This window comes from Rosa chinensis, chromosome 5, assembly GCF_002994745.2.
Source record: "Rosa chinensis cultivar Old Blush chromosome 5, RchiOBHm-V2, whole genome shotgun sequence".
Classification (NCBI taxonomy): Eukaryota; Viridiplantae; Streptophyta; class Magnoliopsida; order Rosales; family Rosaceae; genus Rosa; species Rosa chinensis.
Window position 1 is genome coordinate 3,964,201 of NC_037092.1, and position 18,193 is coordinate 3,982,393.

At 36.1% G+C, this 18,193-nt stretch overlaps 1 protein-coding gene and 2 long non-coding RNA genes across 18 annotated transcripts; 1 reads left to right on the forward strand and 2 right to left on the reverse strand.

Moving 5' to 3' along the window:
- Positions 1-4,749: 4,749 nt before the first annotated feature.
- On the forward strand, positions 4,750-6,637 carry LOC112164928. The gene is made up of 2 exons (XR_002922560.2): positions 4,750-5,180; positions 6,217-6,637. It is a non-coding gene; the product is annotated as an uncharacterized LOC112164928 (long non-coding RNA).
- A 745-nt stretch (positions 6,638-7,382) lies between these two features.
- LOC121053111 lies at positions 7,383-11,756 on the reverse strand. Of its 12 annotated transcripts, none has more exons than XR_005810807.1 (13): positions 11,206-11,756; positions 10,980-11,045; positions 10,690-10,829; positions 10,529-10,603; positions 10,303-10,402; positions 10,140-10,204; positions 9,081-9,301; positions 8,794-8,963; positions 8,605-8,666; positions 8,441-8,519; positions 8,238-8,350; positions 7,882-7,977; positions 7,383-7,428 (listed from the first exon to the last, which is right to left on the reverse strand). It is a non-coding gene; the product is annotated as an uncharacterized LOC121053111 (long non-coding RNA). The 12 variants fall into 12 exon arrangements; XR_005810808.1 differs by having other exon boundaries at positions 10,529-10,597; positions 10,690-10,832; XR_005810814.1 differs by having other exon boundaries at positions 10,165-10,204; positions 10,690-10,832.
- A 75-nt stretch (positions 11,757-11,831) lies between these two features.
- LOC112164925 (bifunctional riboflavin kinase/FMN phosphatase) lies at positions 11,832-16,782 on the reverse strand. Of its 5 annotated transcripts, XM_040519561.1 has the most exons (13): positions 16,669-16,754; positions 16,135-16,401; positions 15,807-15,873; positions 14,725-14,856; positions 14,436-14,622; positions 14,213-14,343; positions 14,004-14,073; positions 13,835-13,900; positions 13,106-13,260; positions 12,927-13,022; positions 12,493-12,644; positions 12,334-12,417; positions 11,832-12,230 (listed from the first exon to the last, which is right to left on the reverse strand). In XM_040519561.1, exons 2-13 carry the CDS (start codon positions 16,171-16,173, stop codon positions 12,102-12,104), a joined length of 1,308 nt encoding a protein of 435 aa, XP_040375495.1. In that variant the 5' UTR covers positions 16,174-16,401; positions 16,669-16,754; the 3' UTR covers positions 11,832-12,101. The 5 variants fall into 5 exon arrangements, with proteins under 5 accessions (XP_040375495.1, XP_024157052.1, XP_040375496.1 ...); XM_024301284.2 differs by lacking the exon at positions 16,135-16,401 and having other exon boundaries at positions 16,669-16,782; XM_040519562.1 differs by lacking the exon at positions 14,725-14,856 and having other exon boundaries at positions 16,669-16,757.
- Positions 16,783-18,193: the final 1,411 nt, after the last annotated feature.

The following is an 18,193-nucleotide window of genomic DNA, read 5'->3' on the forward strand; positions in this document are numbered from 1 at the left end:
CTATTCCGGGGATTGAGGGTACACTTGTAATTGCAAAAACAAATTAATAAAAGTAAAAAAGTATTATTTACAAAAATAAAACAAAGAATAAAAATATATACAAATGAACACAAAATGGGGTTTTAGGATTATTAAATTAAAAACTAAAATAAAGAAAATAAAGAAAATGTAAAAACATATATACAAGGGTGGAATGAGAGAACAAAGATCAAAACCGAAACTATGATCAAATTCGATTAAACCCTAATATTGTTCATCTAAGTCATGAGAAAGGAGTTGATCATGTGAAATATTCGAAAGCAAATAATTTCCCATTTTTTACTTTTCAATGCTAATTAACCTAAGTGAAAGCACAAAGATTAATCCTATCAAACATGTAATCAAGCCCTAGAAAGCTAGTCAATCATGACATGTTTAACGCATGAAACACATGGAAAGGCTATCAACTCAAGTGTGCAACTTAGTATGAAAAAGTCCACCTAATTGCAATCATCTTTAATTAAATTCGGTTTTTGTCCAAAACCTTTACTACTTTGATTCAAGTTACACAAAACAAAAAGTTGATTTCATGTTCTTAAATCTAGCACCATTCATATCAAAACCCTAAGTGTTTCGAACCACATAAGATTAAAATACAAAAGATATCTATAAAGCAAATTTAATTAAACAAACTCACATAAGCAACTCTCGAATTACAATAATAGAATCTGAAAATTTCATTCAATCATATAAAATTTCAGAATTGAAAATTTTGTTCAAACATAAACGTCAACTAGTACATAACCAACGAATTCAAAACAAGGTTTACAAAGGAGAGGTCGAATTACACCGTGGATGGAAGATGAAGATGGATGATTAACGTTGTGGTCTCTTGAAACTCGAAAGCAAGCTTCAAGGCTGGGGAAGGATGGTGGTGCTCACGGCTTCTTATTCTTCCTTTGGCCTTGCTTGAACCCGTGGAGATGACTAGAGGATGGAGAGAGTTTTTCTAATGTTTATTTTCTGAGTGAGAGAGGTGTGTTGTGGTGTGAGTTGTGTTTAAACGTCTAGCATAGGGGAGTTTATATAGGGGAATGGCCAAGCTTTGTCACACAGCTTCGACCAATCACGTAGCGCCACGTCAGCTCTGTGTGTCATCCAACCAATCAAAAAGCTCCAAAATCAATCCCTAATATATTGTTGCTGATTTTCCCAAGATTATTTCTGATTTTTCTCTTAATTTTCGGCCAAATATCTGGATGCATTTTGGACCTTTCTTCCCTTAAATCTCTCCATGGCTTTATCCTTAACATCCTCCCCTTGATTTTCTCTTGATTTTCACATTAAAATTGCAGATTTTATTCTCTAATTTCAGCCAACATATCTTGAGGGAATTAAGGAACGAATCTGGACTTGTTTTGAACCTTTTCTTCCTTGAAATTCTCCCTTGATATTCTCCACGTAATCTCCTTGATTTTCCATGCAAAAATCAGATTTAATCTCCCAAAATATCTCCCACGTCATCATGTTGTCTTCTAATGCCTTCAGGTTTCCTAGCCTCATCAGGATTCTTGCGTGGACTGGGATTCCTAGTTGGACCAGGAAAACTCCATTTCTTCATTTCAGCTCATTTCAGCTCCACTTATTCCAATGTACCTAGAAAATAAAAATTAAATTAAAATTTATTTATTTAAGGAAATAACTAAGTAAAATATGAGGAAATAATTATTAAAACGTCGCATTAAAATGCTCCTATCAGCATCTTTGGTTCGGTGTATTGCAACGACATATCGTGTAGACATCCAATGAGCTCTAATTTTGTCACCTGAGGAAGATGCAATAGCAAAACAAAAAGCTGGAGTCAATTTCTTTTTTTTTCTTTTTCTTTTCAACAGTCATATTGGAAAAAAAGTAGCATGAGTGTCCAGTCCTTCTAATACAATAAGCAGCAAAGTAATGACTATGCCATATTGCCATTATTAATTGAGTTAAGACAGAGAGAAGTTATGGATCACTGTTTTCCAGAAACCAAATATAAAAAATTATGGTAGTAAAAAAATAAAATTTTCCATGAAGAATAAGACACTAAATGGACAACCTCAGTGAAAAAAAGCAAGAAATGAATGTAGCAATGAGCCATGAGCACCTTCTCCAAGCACTTGCTGGAACTTGTATGATCACCATTCATATAATAGGCATTTGCAAGATTAGCTATTATATGTCCTGGTTTAGTTTCTTCATTCAAAGATGCTAACAAATACTTCTCTGCAACATTTGCCCTTATATGTACTTATAATGACACAGGTTCTTCGACCAGAGCATTATGATGATAAAGCAGCACTCTACAAAAATTGACTGCTATCCAGGAGTCAGCATCGTCAAAGCTTAAATAGTAGATCGTTAGAAAGCAATGGAAGAGTTTATGAAACTTGGAACCAAACTTATCAAAACCATATCTGCAACAACTGAACCATATCTACATAAAAGAAGGGCAGGATAATTGATTAAGGCGGTGGGATCATTTTGATCTTTGAGGATCAACTCCTGGAAATAATTTTTTGACAGTTCCAAATTTTTACTGAAAATAGAACATGCAACAGTTTCAAGTTAGAGAAGTATAGGAGGTCAAAACATAAGTGTAAGATATGAGCGTAATTCATCGAACATTTAGCATGAGAATAATCCTGAGATATTAGTGTAAGATAATAAGAATATAAAATCAAATACTATCACTTCGCATAATTTTGAAATGCTAGCAATGTTTGAGTTAACCATTGTTCATACTGGCAATGAGATTCATTCTTAACTTGACTGTTCTATTTTGTCTATCAGTTAATACTCCGATTACCCGAATGATATTAAAAACTTATAGTCAGATAGGACATTACACCTGTATGCACTCTTCCTCACTTAAATAATTGTCTGCTTCCAATAATTTTGAATATGCAAAGTATCTTTGAGTGCAGTGGATTAAAGAAATGAACACAACACAAAATGAAAAGAGAAAAAAAGGATCGATCTTGTGGATTAAAGAAACCAACAATATATAATCATGATGGAGCACGAAATGAAAATATGATCGAGGATATAAAGAATTGGAAAGAAGGAAATGGGGATTTACCTTAACTAATAAATCTGTAATGGAGTCTGGGTTTGAGCCGATGTTGATCTCAGAAGCAAATGAAGAAGATTTGAACCCGGCTAGCAATTAGAGATTCAAGATTGGACCAAAGTCAATCGATCTGTAGAAAACATATATATACTGAGATTAGGTAGCTAGTATATATAGTGTGCAAATGAAATATGAAACGGACTGCGTCTGCATTGAGTTGGATTAGCAAAATTTGAACTGACTGACTAAGAAGGAATAGAAACAGAAAGTCTCTAAAAATCAGATACCCATTACCAAACCAGTGCAATAAAGCAAGAATGGTATCACTTCATTATACCACTGAAATCCATAATCAATACAATATATAAAACAACAACAAAGACAACTGAAAATGTCTTATACATAAAGTTTATAATCATTACTACATACGGTAGCCACTGTATGCTTTATCCATGTCAATGTTATGTTTCTTTGGATTTAGAAAGTGCAAGAAATAATTGCTCAGCAAGAGAAAAAGCATGATTCTCAAAGCTTTATTGCTAGCTATGGGATTTATTAGATGGAATGAAGCTGTAATTGATTTGAGGTAAAACAATGTCAAAGTTTTGGAAATACTTTCATTAGCAGAAATGATATAATTTGGGAGCACCATTCTCCAAATTTATTGAAGAACCTTGCACAGAACTTTTCTCACCAGTAAACCACATGCTAAAACGATTACACAAAAACAATGAAGTTGGTGGACACTCCCCCCAGATTTAGAAAATTTGTTGTTCCTTTGCAGAATATAGGAATTCATGCGGTTGGCGTTTTATCAATTAAACACTAACTTGGCCTTCAAATTCAGTTTATAATCAGAGGTACGATAGACTCAAACAAAGAAGTATGAGGACAACTTTGTCTTTATCTAAGTTCAGTTCTCTTTTGCGGAACACATGTATATATATATATATATATATATATATATATATATATATATATACGGGCGGGTTCTAGAGAGGACGTCCGCACTTTCGTTAAAGTGCGGACGACGCTGCTGCAGCAACTTTCAGGCGGCGACGGGGCGGCGGGGCTTGCTAGACGGAGGCCAGAGGTCGGACGGACCGGTCTGTGGTCGGTGGAGTCGCCGTCGGACGTGGTTGCCGGGCTGCCCAGAAACCTGCAGTTGCAGGTGAGGTCGTTGCCCAGAAACCTGCAACCTCGACCTCCTCCGACCTCGATCGCTGCCCAGAAGCATGCTGGGATACCTCTAGCCTCCGTCCGGCAAGTCGTGCCGCCCCGTCGCCGCCTGAAAGCTGCTGCAGCAGCGTCGTCCGCACTTTAACGAAAGTGCGGACGTCCTCTCTAGAACCCGCCCGTATATATATATATATATATATATATATATTTATATATAAAAAGGGTTATTGTTTAATTAATCAATCATGATTGATTGATTAAACCAACAAGGAAATGGTGCACGTGTGTTTGGCTTCTGATGTTAGTGTGGCTTTTCTCTCACCACCATGTGCTAGACCACATCCATTTACCCTTTCAGACCATGTGCTGCTCACACTAGCACACTTAACGCATACATCCTTGACACGTGCCAGACCTCCTTACCCATTCAGCCCTCTTTCATCCTTGACACGAAACCTACCCTATATTAAGGGATATTTCTCTCTTCCTCAGGGAGACACCTAGCAGCGCCGCACCACCGAAAAAAATAGAGGCAGCCCTTTTGGGCTGCTCTCTCTTCTCCTTCTCCTCCATTTTTCCTCTTTAATTCTCAAGCAGGAGACGGAGACGGAGACGGAGGAGAACTCGTGAGGCCGGGTCTGGAGATACCGAGTCTCCCATTGTCAGCTACCCCTGTCCACCCTTAGAAGACTTCTAAGATGATCTGGTCTGGGGTGAGAGTGAAGCTGCTAAGCTGATTCAGGAGGCGACTGCCTCTTTGGGAGCACTTTGCTGGCATGCTCAATCCTTCTCACCTTGAGCCCAGATTATCGTAGCCCTCTTCTCCAGACCAGATAATCTTAGCCCTCTCAATCAGGCCATTTCCGGTGGTTGTCGCTGTCCTCTTCGGCCTCGGTGGTTGTCGCTGAAGGTAAATACTTATGTTATGCTTTGCTTTGCTCGACCTTTACAATCTTGTTTTAAGTCAGATTACTTGTTTCCTTGTCCAGATTACTATCCTTTCAGCTTGCAATCTTGTTTGATTTTTCTTACTCCGGTTAATTTTGTTTTAAATCTCTATTTTCGTGAAAGAAATAAATAAATAAATTGCTTAATGGTCTTGCTACGATCTGAACCAGCCCTATCAAAACCATTTGCGCGCTGTACCTATATAAGAACAACTTGTTGTAATGTATATATAGCTATTAGGTAAGGTTGATTCAATGTTTGAGTTAGATCACTTGATATGAATTCTACGTTCATTGTTGTTTAGTTAGGTTCCCATGTTGTTATCTGTGTCTTTTTCACTCTGATATTGTAACTGTTATATGCAATTTTGGACATTCGTTCATTCTTTTATTATTTGTAGATTTGTTTTGACTTTCATTTTTTTTTTTTGGTAATCAATAAAAATATATAAGAGTGTTGCCAAAGGTAACAACAAATACCCTAGCATACGCAACCATTTAATCTTTGTCGTTCTGTATTCAAATATTTTTGCTGTCAAAAAATATGTATAAATGTTGATGACATATAAACCATGCTACTGTTTCCATCAAGAATCCGGTTTAATCAGATACATCACAGACATCTTCCCAAGTACAAAGAAAGTAAATAGTAGTAGCAAACAACTAGGAATGATTAAAGGAAGGACAACAATTGGACCAATCTTCAATCCGAGTAGGAAAAGTAGGTTGCTAATGCTCATATAATACATATAGAAGCCATGGGAAATCCATTTACTATGTTGAAAATTAATCATGTAAAATTGAATATGAAACACCTTTTGCATTGTCATTCTTGCTCTCAATCCTTGGAGACAGTAGAAAATAATCTATAATTTTCATATGATAAAATGAGACACCTTATGCATTGTAACTCTTGCTCTCAATCCTTAGAAAATGTATAAATTCTGTTGATTAAACTCTTGCTCTCTCTACCTTACCGCTGCTTCCGGTTTATTGCAGAGGCCGCGATGGGAGTGAAGGCTTCTGGCTTAAAATTTTTACCAAGAGAGGTCATCTAAAACAAAAATAGATATATATATCAAGTCTGTGAAGGCAAAGACTTGATATATATCTATTTTTGTTTTAGGATGACCTCTCGTTGATATGTCGGCATTTGAGTTGAGACATTTTGGTGACCTCTAGTTCGATTTAGTGGCTATCTATTGTCTCATGGTGTTTTCAGAGATTGTATAGCTCCATAATTTGGTATTGCGCTTTTACGGTTAGAAAGGTATGTCAAGTCTGTCGCAAGTAGGCTTTTTATGGCTCATATTAGTACTGTAATCATACAATCCTACTCGTGACACTTCCCATATGAATGAAATTTGATGGCTTGTTGATAGATAAAATAAAATTTATGGAACCGATTAGTATGACCAAAGTTTGCATTCTTTCTTCTTTGGTGAGACTGTCAGTGGTCATCAGTACTCTAGTTGACTTGGATTCTCGAGATTCATGACCTAGGTGGAAAGGGACTGCAAGGCCCAGTTAGTCAAGATTCTTTGGAAAAGAAAATCATCGATTGGTTCGAGTATGTAACTGACTAGTATCTAACTTCATATTCTAGACAAGGTATTTGCTGAACGAATGTTCTATGAGTAACAGGATGATACAGTAACTTATACGGAAATTCATCAGTGCAGTAACTTCATATTTATGAAGTGATCGGTAATTTACAATACAATAAAATGAGTTTGTGATATATGGCATTGTAATACACGCTTATGTTTCATGCAATGACTTGACATGAAAGAATGTTATTGTGTCATCAATAATGAGTGAACAACAGCTCCAAACTCCATTAGCAATTGGCCAATGAAGAAGAATTAGAGTTCGGGAAGTTCTAGGGGCATCCTTATGTAGAGCCTTTACAGATATGGGTCATCCTTGAATTTTGAGTACATTGGAAGATCAAGAGCTTCCTCTGCAATTGTCCGGTCCTCATGGATCTTTTCGATCAAACTCTCAAGAGATGGAAAATTGGCCTCTGTAATTTCACACCAAAATATCAGAAAGAATAAAAAGACATGGAGAAAATGAGTAATTTACTGTAAGACATTGATTGATTTCAATTGTGTAAGTTTATACCTCAGGCCGTATGTAGCCAACTATAATAAGATGCAATTCCTCCCCATAGAAGTCCGCATCAAAGTCATGAAGCAGCCATGGCTCCTGCATTGCAATTGAACTTGTAAGCAAGAAGAAAATTACTTGCAAAGGGTAAGTTATGCGTTTCAAAGACTCAATATAGTCTTTTCAGTGTTGTTGAAATAAGGATTCCAACCAATACTCATGACCATTTTAAAAACACCTCGCGTTGGTAATCCAGCCCAACCGAAATATACCCCCGAGGGATGTTCTCAAAGGAGAGTTGAATATAGCTCGGTGGAACAAAGTGAAACAACTTTATCAAGCATTAAATGAGAGACAAAAATCTAATCATACGCAACAAAGCAGTTATCTAAAGCTTGAAATGTGGGTGTATGAGCTACATGAAATAAAACTTATCGATATTATTAGCTCAAACTAACAACATCAGTTATCACTGTGTCATTCCAAGACATGTAGACTGTTAAGAGTTTAATTACTGAATAAGCCAATAGCAAACAGCATTAGTCCACAAACCTGTAGGGATCCCAAGTACTTTTGAGCCCCGACCAAATCCCTTAATGACTGGACCACCAATTTGCCATGGTTCTATTGGTAAAGTGTCTTTTATCCCTGCAACAACAAATCAAATGCTATGAAAATGGCGAAAGCAAGTTGCAGAGAGTTTTACTTTTCTGCAAATTTGTACGCAGATTCATGGTTCCTGCACCACATTTTGCAAATGTGCCACTCATTTTCAAACTTACTGATCAAACAATAAACATCAAATAATGAAAAGATTCAAGCAGGCCATTATGTTTCTTACAAGCAATTTCTCTATTAGGAAGAGCAACAGAACAAGTAGAGTATATGACTAAAACAGGATAACCAACCTCATGGTCTTTGGGTTGACTTGGTCAAAGCCTGAAACTGAAGTTAATTGAGGCTTTGGATCCCATTCACTCTTCCCTCGCTTTCATGCCATGAAAATCCCATCTGATGGAAACTACATGACGAACCTAGTGCCTTCAGTATTTGAAAAGCCTTTTTACTATTAAAAGGATTATTTCAGAGATACATTATGTTAAGAGCTCACCAATCAGTCGAATGGATGCCAAAACAGATGATACAACTTTGATTGATGACGTACACTGCTTGATAATCATCCATTCCGCCTGCATACATCTCTCAAAAATTAGCAACTATCATCTTAAGAAGATGCAATACCTAACTATAATTAGCATCTGCTTAATGTTGGACCTGCTGAGACAGTTGAGCAATCTTGTTCTGCGACTCTTGCCACATCTCTAATTCTCTATGACCTGCGGTTAACTCAAGACCCCAAAAGTTTTCCGAGATAATTAGAGGCAAAATTTAAAATATTTTCATTTGAAACAACTATGAGCAAAAAGTCACCAGTTTTCTTTGGAACAGCAATCCAATACCTACCAGTCCCATATTTCTAAATACAATACTCTTAAGCTGTGCATCTTCAGGTGACCATGGCGCTCTCCTAGCCATCGCTCTCTGTATGTCTCTTTCTCTGCTAGCTCTGCTGAGAAAACGAAGAAACCTTTTCAACGAGTTCTCCACATATCGAAGGCATTTTTCATCTTCTCCTAACCGTTGAGGAAACTTGCATAAATTCTTTGATGACTTCACATAATCAAAAAAGGGCAAGATCATACTTAAAGAGTAAATATATTGCAAATAAACAAACTCAACTGAAGCCGTACCAGTAGAGGTGGATGTGATTGGCAAATCATCCTTTCAGCTGCCTTTCTTGAAATCATTTCCTTTCAGCATCATAGATCCTGATGCCCATCATCATCAACATTGTCAGCCTCATCTTTCTTATCATCATCTTGCTCATCATCACCACAATCATTATCAACATCGTCAACATCATCCAACTCCTTGCAAGTGAAAACTGAAGCCTTTAACTGTTACATCATATCTGATACAGATGAAAAATTACAACACTATGTTAAGTGCCCCACCAATAATCCAAAAAGGCCAAAACAGAAGTTAGATGTTTTGTTCATATTGGTTTATCACTGCTTAAAAATCCTCTTGCACGTATGTCTCAGAAATTTAGAAACTAGAACCTATAAAAGGATGCAATAACTAATAATGAGAGACCTAACTTTCTTTTGAAAAGAAACCAGCTTTATTAAGCAAAAAGTTATATATATATAAAAAGAATGTGGGCAAGAACTATAGAAGGAGGCAGAGCCACCAAAAAAAAAAAAAAAAAAAAAAAGCAGCAACAAATGAAGGTGCAGCTTTGTAGGAACCAGTTGAAAAGTCAAATCTCCAAAAATGAAAGCATAAAGGAACATTTTCTTGAAATCATAGCGTAGCCTGTCTTTCTCGTTTTAAGCTGGGATTGCCGGCCAGAGTCTTGGGGAGGGTTGTACAAATTTAACGTACATTGTCATAGAGTTACATTGCGCAGAGTAATTGAAACTAAACTACATGAAAAGAGGACAAATTTAGGAAGACATAATCTACACCATATGACAGATTGCTCTTTGATATGACTAATGAAATAAGTGCATTCTTTAGCAATTGCAACCAACTCACACCCTGCAGTTTCTGTCCATCCACACAAAGCTTTAAGACTTGATTAAATTATCAGAGAAAGCACCGGAAATCTAGAATAAATGAAATTTGACACCTTACAAAAATACCATGTGAGCTTACTGCCAACCTTTTAGCCACATCACAAACACATATAAGTTTACGGTATATCGAGCTTATTATAAACCTTGCATGGTGATAGAGAGGTATACCTAGCTTAATTACGCTATGTGGTACCTCATCTGATCAATGATTAATCTCCATACTTCTGCATTGCCTGCACAATAGATTTTCATCTATATTAGATGCATAGAACTTGTTTGTAATGAATTACAAGAATATGAATTTTATACGACATAATTAAAGGTTTCTTACGGAGTTTTGCATAGCATCAAGACTACATGAGTGTCATGTTCCGCTGATCCACTGCTACTTTGAGGTCTGACCTGCTAAAAGGGTGTTGTTGCAACATTTTCTGCAAAAAGTCATCATTACATATCAATATAGTTTGCATCTAATTTAAAATAAGCTGCTCATAGTCTCAAATACAGAAACTCAAAGAATCTAGAGCATTGCAAAAGACTATTAGTGCATGCATGACCTTAGGAAAAGAAAGTGAGATAGTTGAGGCATCATTTAATCTGTAACTCATTGCCATGTCTCCTAAGACCTGCAGCTAAAACACCAAAAGCGATTCAGTAATTATGGCAGAACAGCTAGAAGTAAAATCATAATGATACGTAAGAAATAGCAAATAGTTACCTGCTTTCTGTGGAAAAACAATCCAACTCCCTCTCTGAATCATATATATATATATATATATTTACAGTAGCAGTCTTTAAGCTTTGCAGTTTCAGGTGATGATGGTGATCTCCTCATCTCTCTGTACCTCTGTTTCAACCCTGCTGAGAAATATATCGTCTGTCAGTTAGTAAAATTGTCTCAACTTCCTTTTCAAGCAAGAATATATCATGCCAAAAGCGATTCATTAATTATAGCAGAACAGCTAGAAGTAAAATCATAATGATTTGTAAGAAACAGCAAATAGTTACCTGCTTTCTGTGGAAGAACAATCCAACTCTCCCTTTGAATCACATATTTGTATCTCTGTTTCATCCCTGCTGAGTAATTGTGTGTCAATTAATAAAATAAAATTGTCTCAACTTCCTTTTCATGCAAGAATATATCATGCATGCTTGGCGATTATTTGAAGATGTAAAAGAGAAAATGAACAAAGAAATGTGATGAAGGAATATAAGTAAACAAGAGCAAAATTACCTCTCAGTAGCATCCGTCTTGTTACTTGTCAGATGCTCCACCTACTGGGAGAGTTAAACACAGCACCTGTAATGCACTATAACTAAAGTTAACTATGGTCAATTGAATGGAAAATCAAGAAAGAGAAAATATTCGTGAAAAAAAAAAAAATAAAGAAAATTTAATCTCATCTCCATGACTCTTCTTCCTTTGACGGCCTTGAGAAAATTGTTAGGGTTTGAGGGAGTTCTGAACTGGTGGGAGAAGTGGTAGGTTCTCTGTGGAGGAACATCGAACCGAATCGCCGGCCATGATGAATAAACTCTTCTTCTTGCTGCTGGCTTGGGTTTTCCGTAATTTCCGTATATAGGTGTTGCTGCTCTTGTCGCTCTTCTTCTCCTCCCATTGCTTAAACCCCTCAGTAGTAGTCTCTAAGCTACTTGGCCTTTCTGGGTGTTTGGCATTACCGCCAAAACTAGGGTCCGCTCTCTGCCTTGGGTTCAGCGTTTGAAGCGGGTGGGGAGACCCAATGAGTCGAGGTTTATTTTTGTTGTTTGTGCTTTAGCCGTTTGCACGAGTTATGGAACTAACGAGTGCCAAACTTCATGTTCAAGGTCTTTGTTGGAAAAATAAAATGATTTATCGAGTACGTAACTTCAAGTTTTATTAACTTGTGAGTAAATGGAAGATACAGTCATCGACAATCATCATTTCAGTAATTTCATGTTTATGAAGTGATCGGTAATTTACAATACAATAAAATGAGTCTGGGATATATGATGCACACCATTATGTTTCATGAAATGACTCGAAATGAAAGAATGTTTTTGTCTCAATAATGAGTGCAACAGCTTCAAACTCCAGTAGCAATTAGCCAATGAAGTAGAATAAGAGTTCGGGAAATTCCAGTGGCATCCTTATGTAGAGTCTTTAAGATATGGGTCATCCTTGAATTTTGAGTACATTGGAAGATCAAGAGCTTCCTCTGCAATTTTCCGGTCCTCATGGATCTTTTCGATCAAGCTCTCGAGAGACGGGAAATTGGCCTGTGTAATTTCATACCAAAATATCAGAAAGAATAACAGGACATGGAGAAAATGAGTAATTTACTGTAAGACATTGATTGATTTTAATTGTGTAAGTTTATACCTCAGGCCGTATGTAGCCAACTATGATAAGATGCAATTCCTCCCCATAGAAGTCCTCATCAAAGTCATGAAGCAGCCACGGCTCCTGCATTGCAATTGAACTTGTAAGCAAGAAGAAAATTACTTGCAAAGGGTAAGTTATGTGTTCTCAAAGACTCACTATAGTCTTTTCAGTGTTGTTGAAATAAGGATTCCAACCAATACTCATGACCATTTTAAAGACACCTCGCGTTGGTAATCCAGCCCAACCGAAATATACTCCCGAGGGATGTTCTGAAAGGAGAGCTGAATATCGCTCGGTGGATAGATTAGCTGGAGAAAAGATGGTAGCACCCTTATTAGGATAACAAAATGAAAAAGCTTTATCAAGCATTAAAGGGATCATATGCAACAAAGCAATTATCTACAGCTCGAAATGTGGGTGTACCTAAGGACACCAAGCATATTCACAGAGTGAGCTACATGAAATAAAACTTATGGATATTATTATCTCAAATTAACAACATCAGTTATCAATATGTCATCCCAAGACATGTAGACTGTTAGAGTTTAGTTACTGAATAAGCCAATAGCAAATAGCATTAGTCCACAAACCTGTAGGGATCCCAAGTACTTTTGAGCCCCGACCAAATCCCTTAATGACAGGACCACCAATTTGCCAAGATTCTATTGGCAAAGTGTCTTTTATCCCTGCAGCAACAAATCAATGCTATGAAAATGGCGAATGCAAGTTGCACATGGATGAAGAAAGGAGAAAGATATTGGGGGTTTACAATCTTTGAAAGGAGGTAGGCCCCACTTTTCAGGATGCAAATCAAGTAGAGAGTTGATCACCTCATCTGCTGAAGTAAAGAGATGGGATTGCTTTGGCAGAGAGGGTACAGCAACTACCTCCATTCCAGCAGCCTTCCCGGCTGTCACACCTGGCCTGAAAAACCGAATAGAGAAATGTTTAGAAAGAAATGCAAACTTAAGTGACATTAGTTCTTAAACCACAAACATCATCAGGGACATCTGGCATATAATTATCATTGCCAGAGCAGTTCTTCCAAACAAATTTAGCAATCTTTCTGTAGCAAGTATAATTTTGTGGGACTTAACAATGCAACTTTGGAGGCAAACAAGACAATATACCATAATAATTTCTTGTGTAGATCATTTTGATAGCAAATAGATACAAAGGAAAGAAGCCAAGGTCTTTAGATAGCCACGCTTTACTTCATAAATTTATATTTGCTTTCAACAGAAAATGTCAACATTAGATTCAATTCTGTGGGTGACCTAAACTGTATTCATTACATGAAAGTATAACCTTTGAGTGTGAAAATCAACGTCCTAAAAACAAGACTGGTAATTAAACATAAGAAGAAAAGGGTCAATGATCAGTTAACTAGAGTCAAACTGAAGTTGAAGCCATGTAACATGAAACATGCATCTACATCTACATACAAAAAAGACACAGAACAAACCTAATCTCCAAAAACCAAAGTAAGGTGACTCACAGAGAATCTTCAATGACAAGACAGCTGGACGGTTCAATATTTAATCTTTTAGCAGCTTCAAGGAATCTACAATGCAAAACTGTAAAGTTAGAGTTTCAGAAGAGCAAGTATTCAAAGCTTGTAACATTAAACGAAGTCAAGATTGAACGAAATATTGTTGCATTCTCACATTTCAGGAGATGGCTTTCCTGATCTTACTTCGTCACCTCCAATGATAACTAAGAAGGATTCTTTCCAACCTACATATGAAAACACAATAAGAAAATAACTAATTCCTTAGTATAATATAACACATTGTAGCACTGTCGGTGCATGTCATACCAAACAAGTTTCAACCTGAGAAAAATAAGCAATAGCATATTTCTGTGAGAACCATACCCTGATGAAAAGAAATTTTGGTTTCTATGTTTTCCCTTGGAGAGTTTGAAGCCAATGCTATTGGCACTCTGTGACCGCTCAAATGTTTAATTAGCCGATTGGCACCTGGAAGCGCTTTGATGTTGCACCACCTAGAGTGACAATTGACAAAAGCTATCAGCCATTTGCAATAAAAGTTTCGGCTAACTATTGGTGTTTGAAAGTATGTGCAGAAGTTGATTACTGATTTGAGAACATTGGGTCAAGCTCTGAGAGTAATTCACTCGTTGTGCAAGATAGCCCATAATCCTCCACAACAGCAGTTGCAGCTTCGAGTGGTGTTTTTCCAACTATCTTTTGAACTTCCCTCCCATCCCATTTCTTTCCATACTTGCCCAAATAAACTCTTAAAACATCACTTACTATGCCATCTGTGATTAAATTACGATTATAAGAAGAAAAGTCGCAGGCAACATGATTCCATTACCATAAACCAAAGTAAAATAGAACTGTTACTCAGAGCACCAGCGAACCTGTGTGTAGTAGTGTACCATCCAAATCAAGGATAACACACGACACTAATTTCTTTAATGGCTTGGTGATAGACATCTTCAAGACCACATACAGATCACAGAGATTCACTATGCTCTGATCAATGGAACATTCTGAAAATGAAACAAATTCAATGATTGAAATACTAGTAATTGATCCAAATATATATTAAGCAACTAATTGGTAACATCAACTCAACATTGCCCTTCTATAGAAGATATCATAGTAAGTCCTAGCAAAATTCATTTCTGCCATCTTTTGCATACATAAACATTATATGCCTACTGTAATACATAATTATGAAATGCAGAACTCAATTTTGCTTCCCATACAAAGTTCATTCCCTTGTCACAAAACACAATCTTTCACTGTCTTTTATTTTATCCCCATAACATTAAACGTTAAAATTATACAAAATAAGTTCAAAACAAAGCCAAATTGAAACATAGTTCTATGAGAAAGCAAAGAAATGTGGTTCCTCAGTGGCTAGTCTTAACAAAACAAGGTAGAATTCAACTGTAAAAAGAATATGTTTAAATACAAGACATTATATGAGACCAGGATAGTAGACAAGACCAAGTACTCTGAGCTGATCAGTAGGGTTTAAGTAACTCACAAGTAGAATATCATGAACCATACAGTAAGACCAAACGCCTATATAAATATCGAAATCACGCGAATATGCAGACAATTACAAGTATTTAAGAACAGCCAAAAGTACTGGAATCATGTTATAGTAACAGTGTGCCTAGAAACACCTAGACTGAGCAGGCACAAAGACTTTGAACTCAGCAAAAGAAGGGTTAGCTGAAAACAAGAGCAGACCCAGACCAGAACTCAAAAGAGAAAGCAGTATCTGATTGCAGATTATGAATGGCTTAAAACCCTAATACACAAAAACCGCAAAAGGGCCATAACATACCAACACCAGAATCCAATAAACGCAAAGAACTTGACCTAAAAGACCTCAAATTTGCAGATTACTTACAAACTATGTTAACAAGTAAAAATAAAGATGAGAATAAACAGTAAAGAGTGGATTCAAGTGAAGAATCTGCAATACCTGATTGGAAGTGATCTGGGCTTTGGAGGGAGAGAGATGTGTGGGCTTGACAGAAAGCAAAGCGAAGCTGAAGAGAGAAGGAACTGTGAGTACTTGAGAGTAGATATGAAGAAGGAGGGAGAAAGATGCTGGAGCTTTTTTTATATATTTGATGAGATCACAAAAGAAAAAGGGGCTCAAGACTTGTAAGTGTGAGTAATTAGAAAAAGGGGTTTTTCTTTTTTCTTATTTCTCTAGCAGAAACAATATTTCCTGTTTTCACATAGCACATAATCATAGAATTCCATGATACAATATTCCTCTGAAACCTCCTACTTCCCTCATTCACCTTATCACGACGAAATGGTATTTGATCGAAAAGGCGCATAGCCTCTTCAACCCTTCCTCTCTAACCATAACCAGCAACCGACGTATTATAAGCATCCACCAAATCTTCCAAACCCTCATCCCTCTTCCCACATCCACCAACAATCCTGGCAGCTCCATCCAGTTCACCATTCTGAATAAGCCCCGACACAAGTGCACTAAGAGAAGCCCCATCCCTCTGTAGCATTCTCTAAAAAAAAACCTCAATTGCACGCACAACATCACCATTCTGTAGAAACCCAGTACCCGGATATCATCAAATTTAACAATCACGTCACTCGAAAACTAATTCATACACACTATCAACGTCCAAAAATGAGATATGCAGAAATTCTGGAGCACATCGATCAAAAGTGACGGAGCAATGTGACTGTGAGAGAATTCAAATGCAACAAAATATATATATATATATATATATGCTTAGATAAACTGATATGTGAAATTAGCACAGCAATAAGCTTCGAGACAGAAAATAGCATAAACAATTCCACCATACCTTTGGATTCACGATGATGAAGCTGAAGTAGTAGACTGAGAGAAGAAAACGAAATTGATATTGGAGGAAGGACTGAGAAACCAAACAAGTGGACGGGAGCTGTTGCCCAATAAACTTTTGGATGATTCATGAGCTAAATGGGCCGTCAGATCCAATGCCACTGACCCAAAAAGACAATTTTCTTTTTTGTGAACGATTAAAGACAACTTTTTCGATTTTCCTAACTGCTTAATACACATCTCCTATTATCTTACATTTCAAATCAAATTTGATAGGTAGGTTAAATGACCAAAAAAGACATCTATATATTACAAAAAAAAAAAGTTATATTTTCTTTATATTATTTTATAGTTATGTTTAAATAGTTAGATAAACGCAATAAATAATTTATATACTTGGACTCCCCATTTAATACAAAAATAAAGTTAGAAACCATCTAATTTAAATTTTCCTTAAACAAATTGTAATTAAATGGGTGGGAAACCATATAAGTTAGAATTTCAGAATCAATGACATTAAATGGTTTTAAACAAATCGCTTTACTCCCATTTTTTAGTTCATTTCCTTTTTTTGCAATAAAAGTGATGATTAGTCAATTTATTATCTAATACAAAACATCACAGTTAGAAAACTTTATAATTGTTAATTTGTTTGGTCCCTTCTATGACAATTTCGTAATTCGGCCACTTTGGGGAAACGACTGATATTTAAATAGTTTTGGTTGAATGTTCAACTAAAAAAAAATGGTGTTTGGTGGATGAGGACTCAAATAATACAAAACCTATTTCTAGGTATCTATTTGAAGGGAATGATCTCCCAATAACTAACTCAGGTAATTAATATGGTCATTTATAAAATGTCAATATACTAATGATATATACTAATCATATTAAATAGTAACCCAAATATAGTCAAATAATAGGATATTTTATGGTTTTTGTGTTTAAGGATATTTTAGATACTTTGGGTGGTGTATTTAGTAAGACATTATAATGAGAAATTAAATGGGTAGTGTATTAAGTAGTTAGGGGTGTGTATTTAAAACTTCTCATAAGTTTTTTATACACTGTTTGAAAAAGAGAATGATATTGTTTTACATTATACATGTGCAAACTTTTAAGAATGGGAAAGCTAGTCTGTCTTGAAATTTAAAAGAAAATGAAAGTGTGTGATTTGCAATGAGTAATAGTGGTAGATGTGTGTGAAATTCTTGATCAATCGTCTTTAGATTTAATCTGGTTGTATTTTTGTGTTTGAATATTGTGTAACAAAATGAAGTTATTAGCTCGTGTGTCTGTACACTTTTGTTTGTGTTTGTGTTTGTTCTAATGTTCTCTGCCATTAGCTTATATTTCATAGTTAGTAAGTAAAACGTCACTTCAGTTCAAAAATAGAAATCTAAGACATGATTCCTAACACAAACAGTAGTTAAAAAAAAAAATTGTGATCGTAGTTTTTTTTTTTTTTTTTGTGTGACGTGTGCGGTATGATTTTTATAATGATGTGGTTTGCAATTTATCACAAT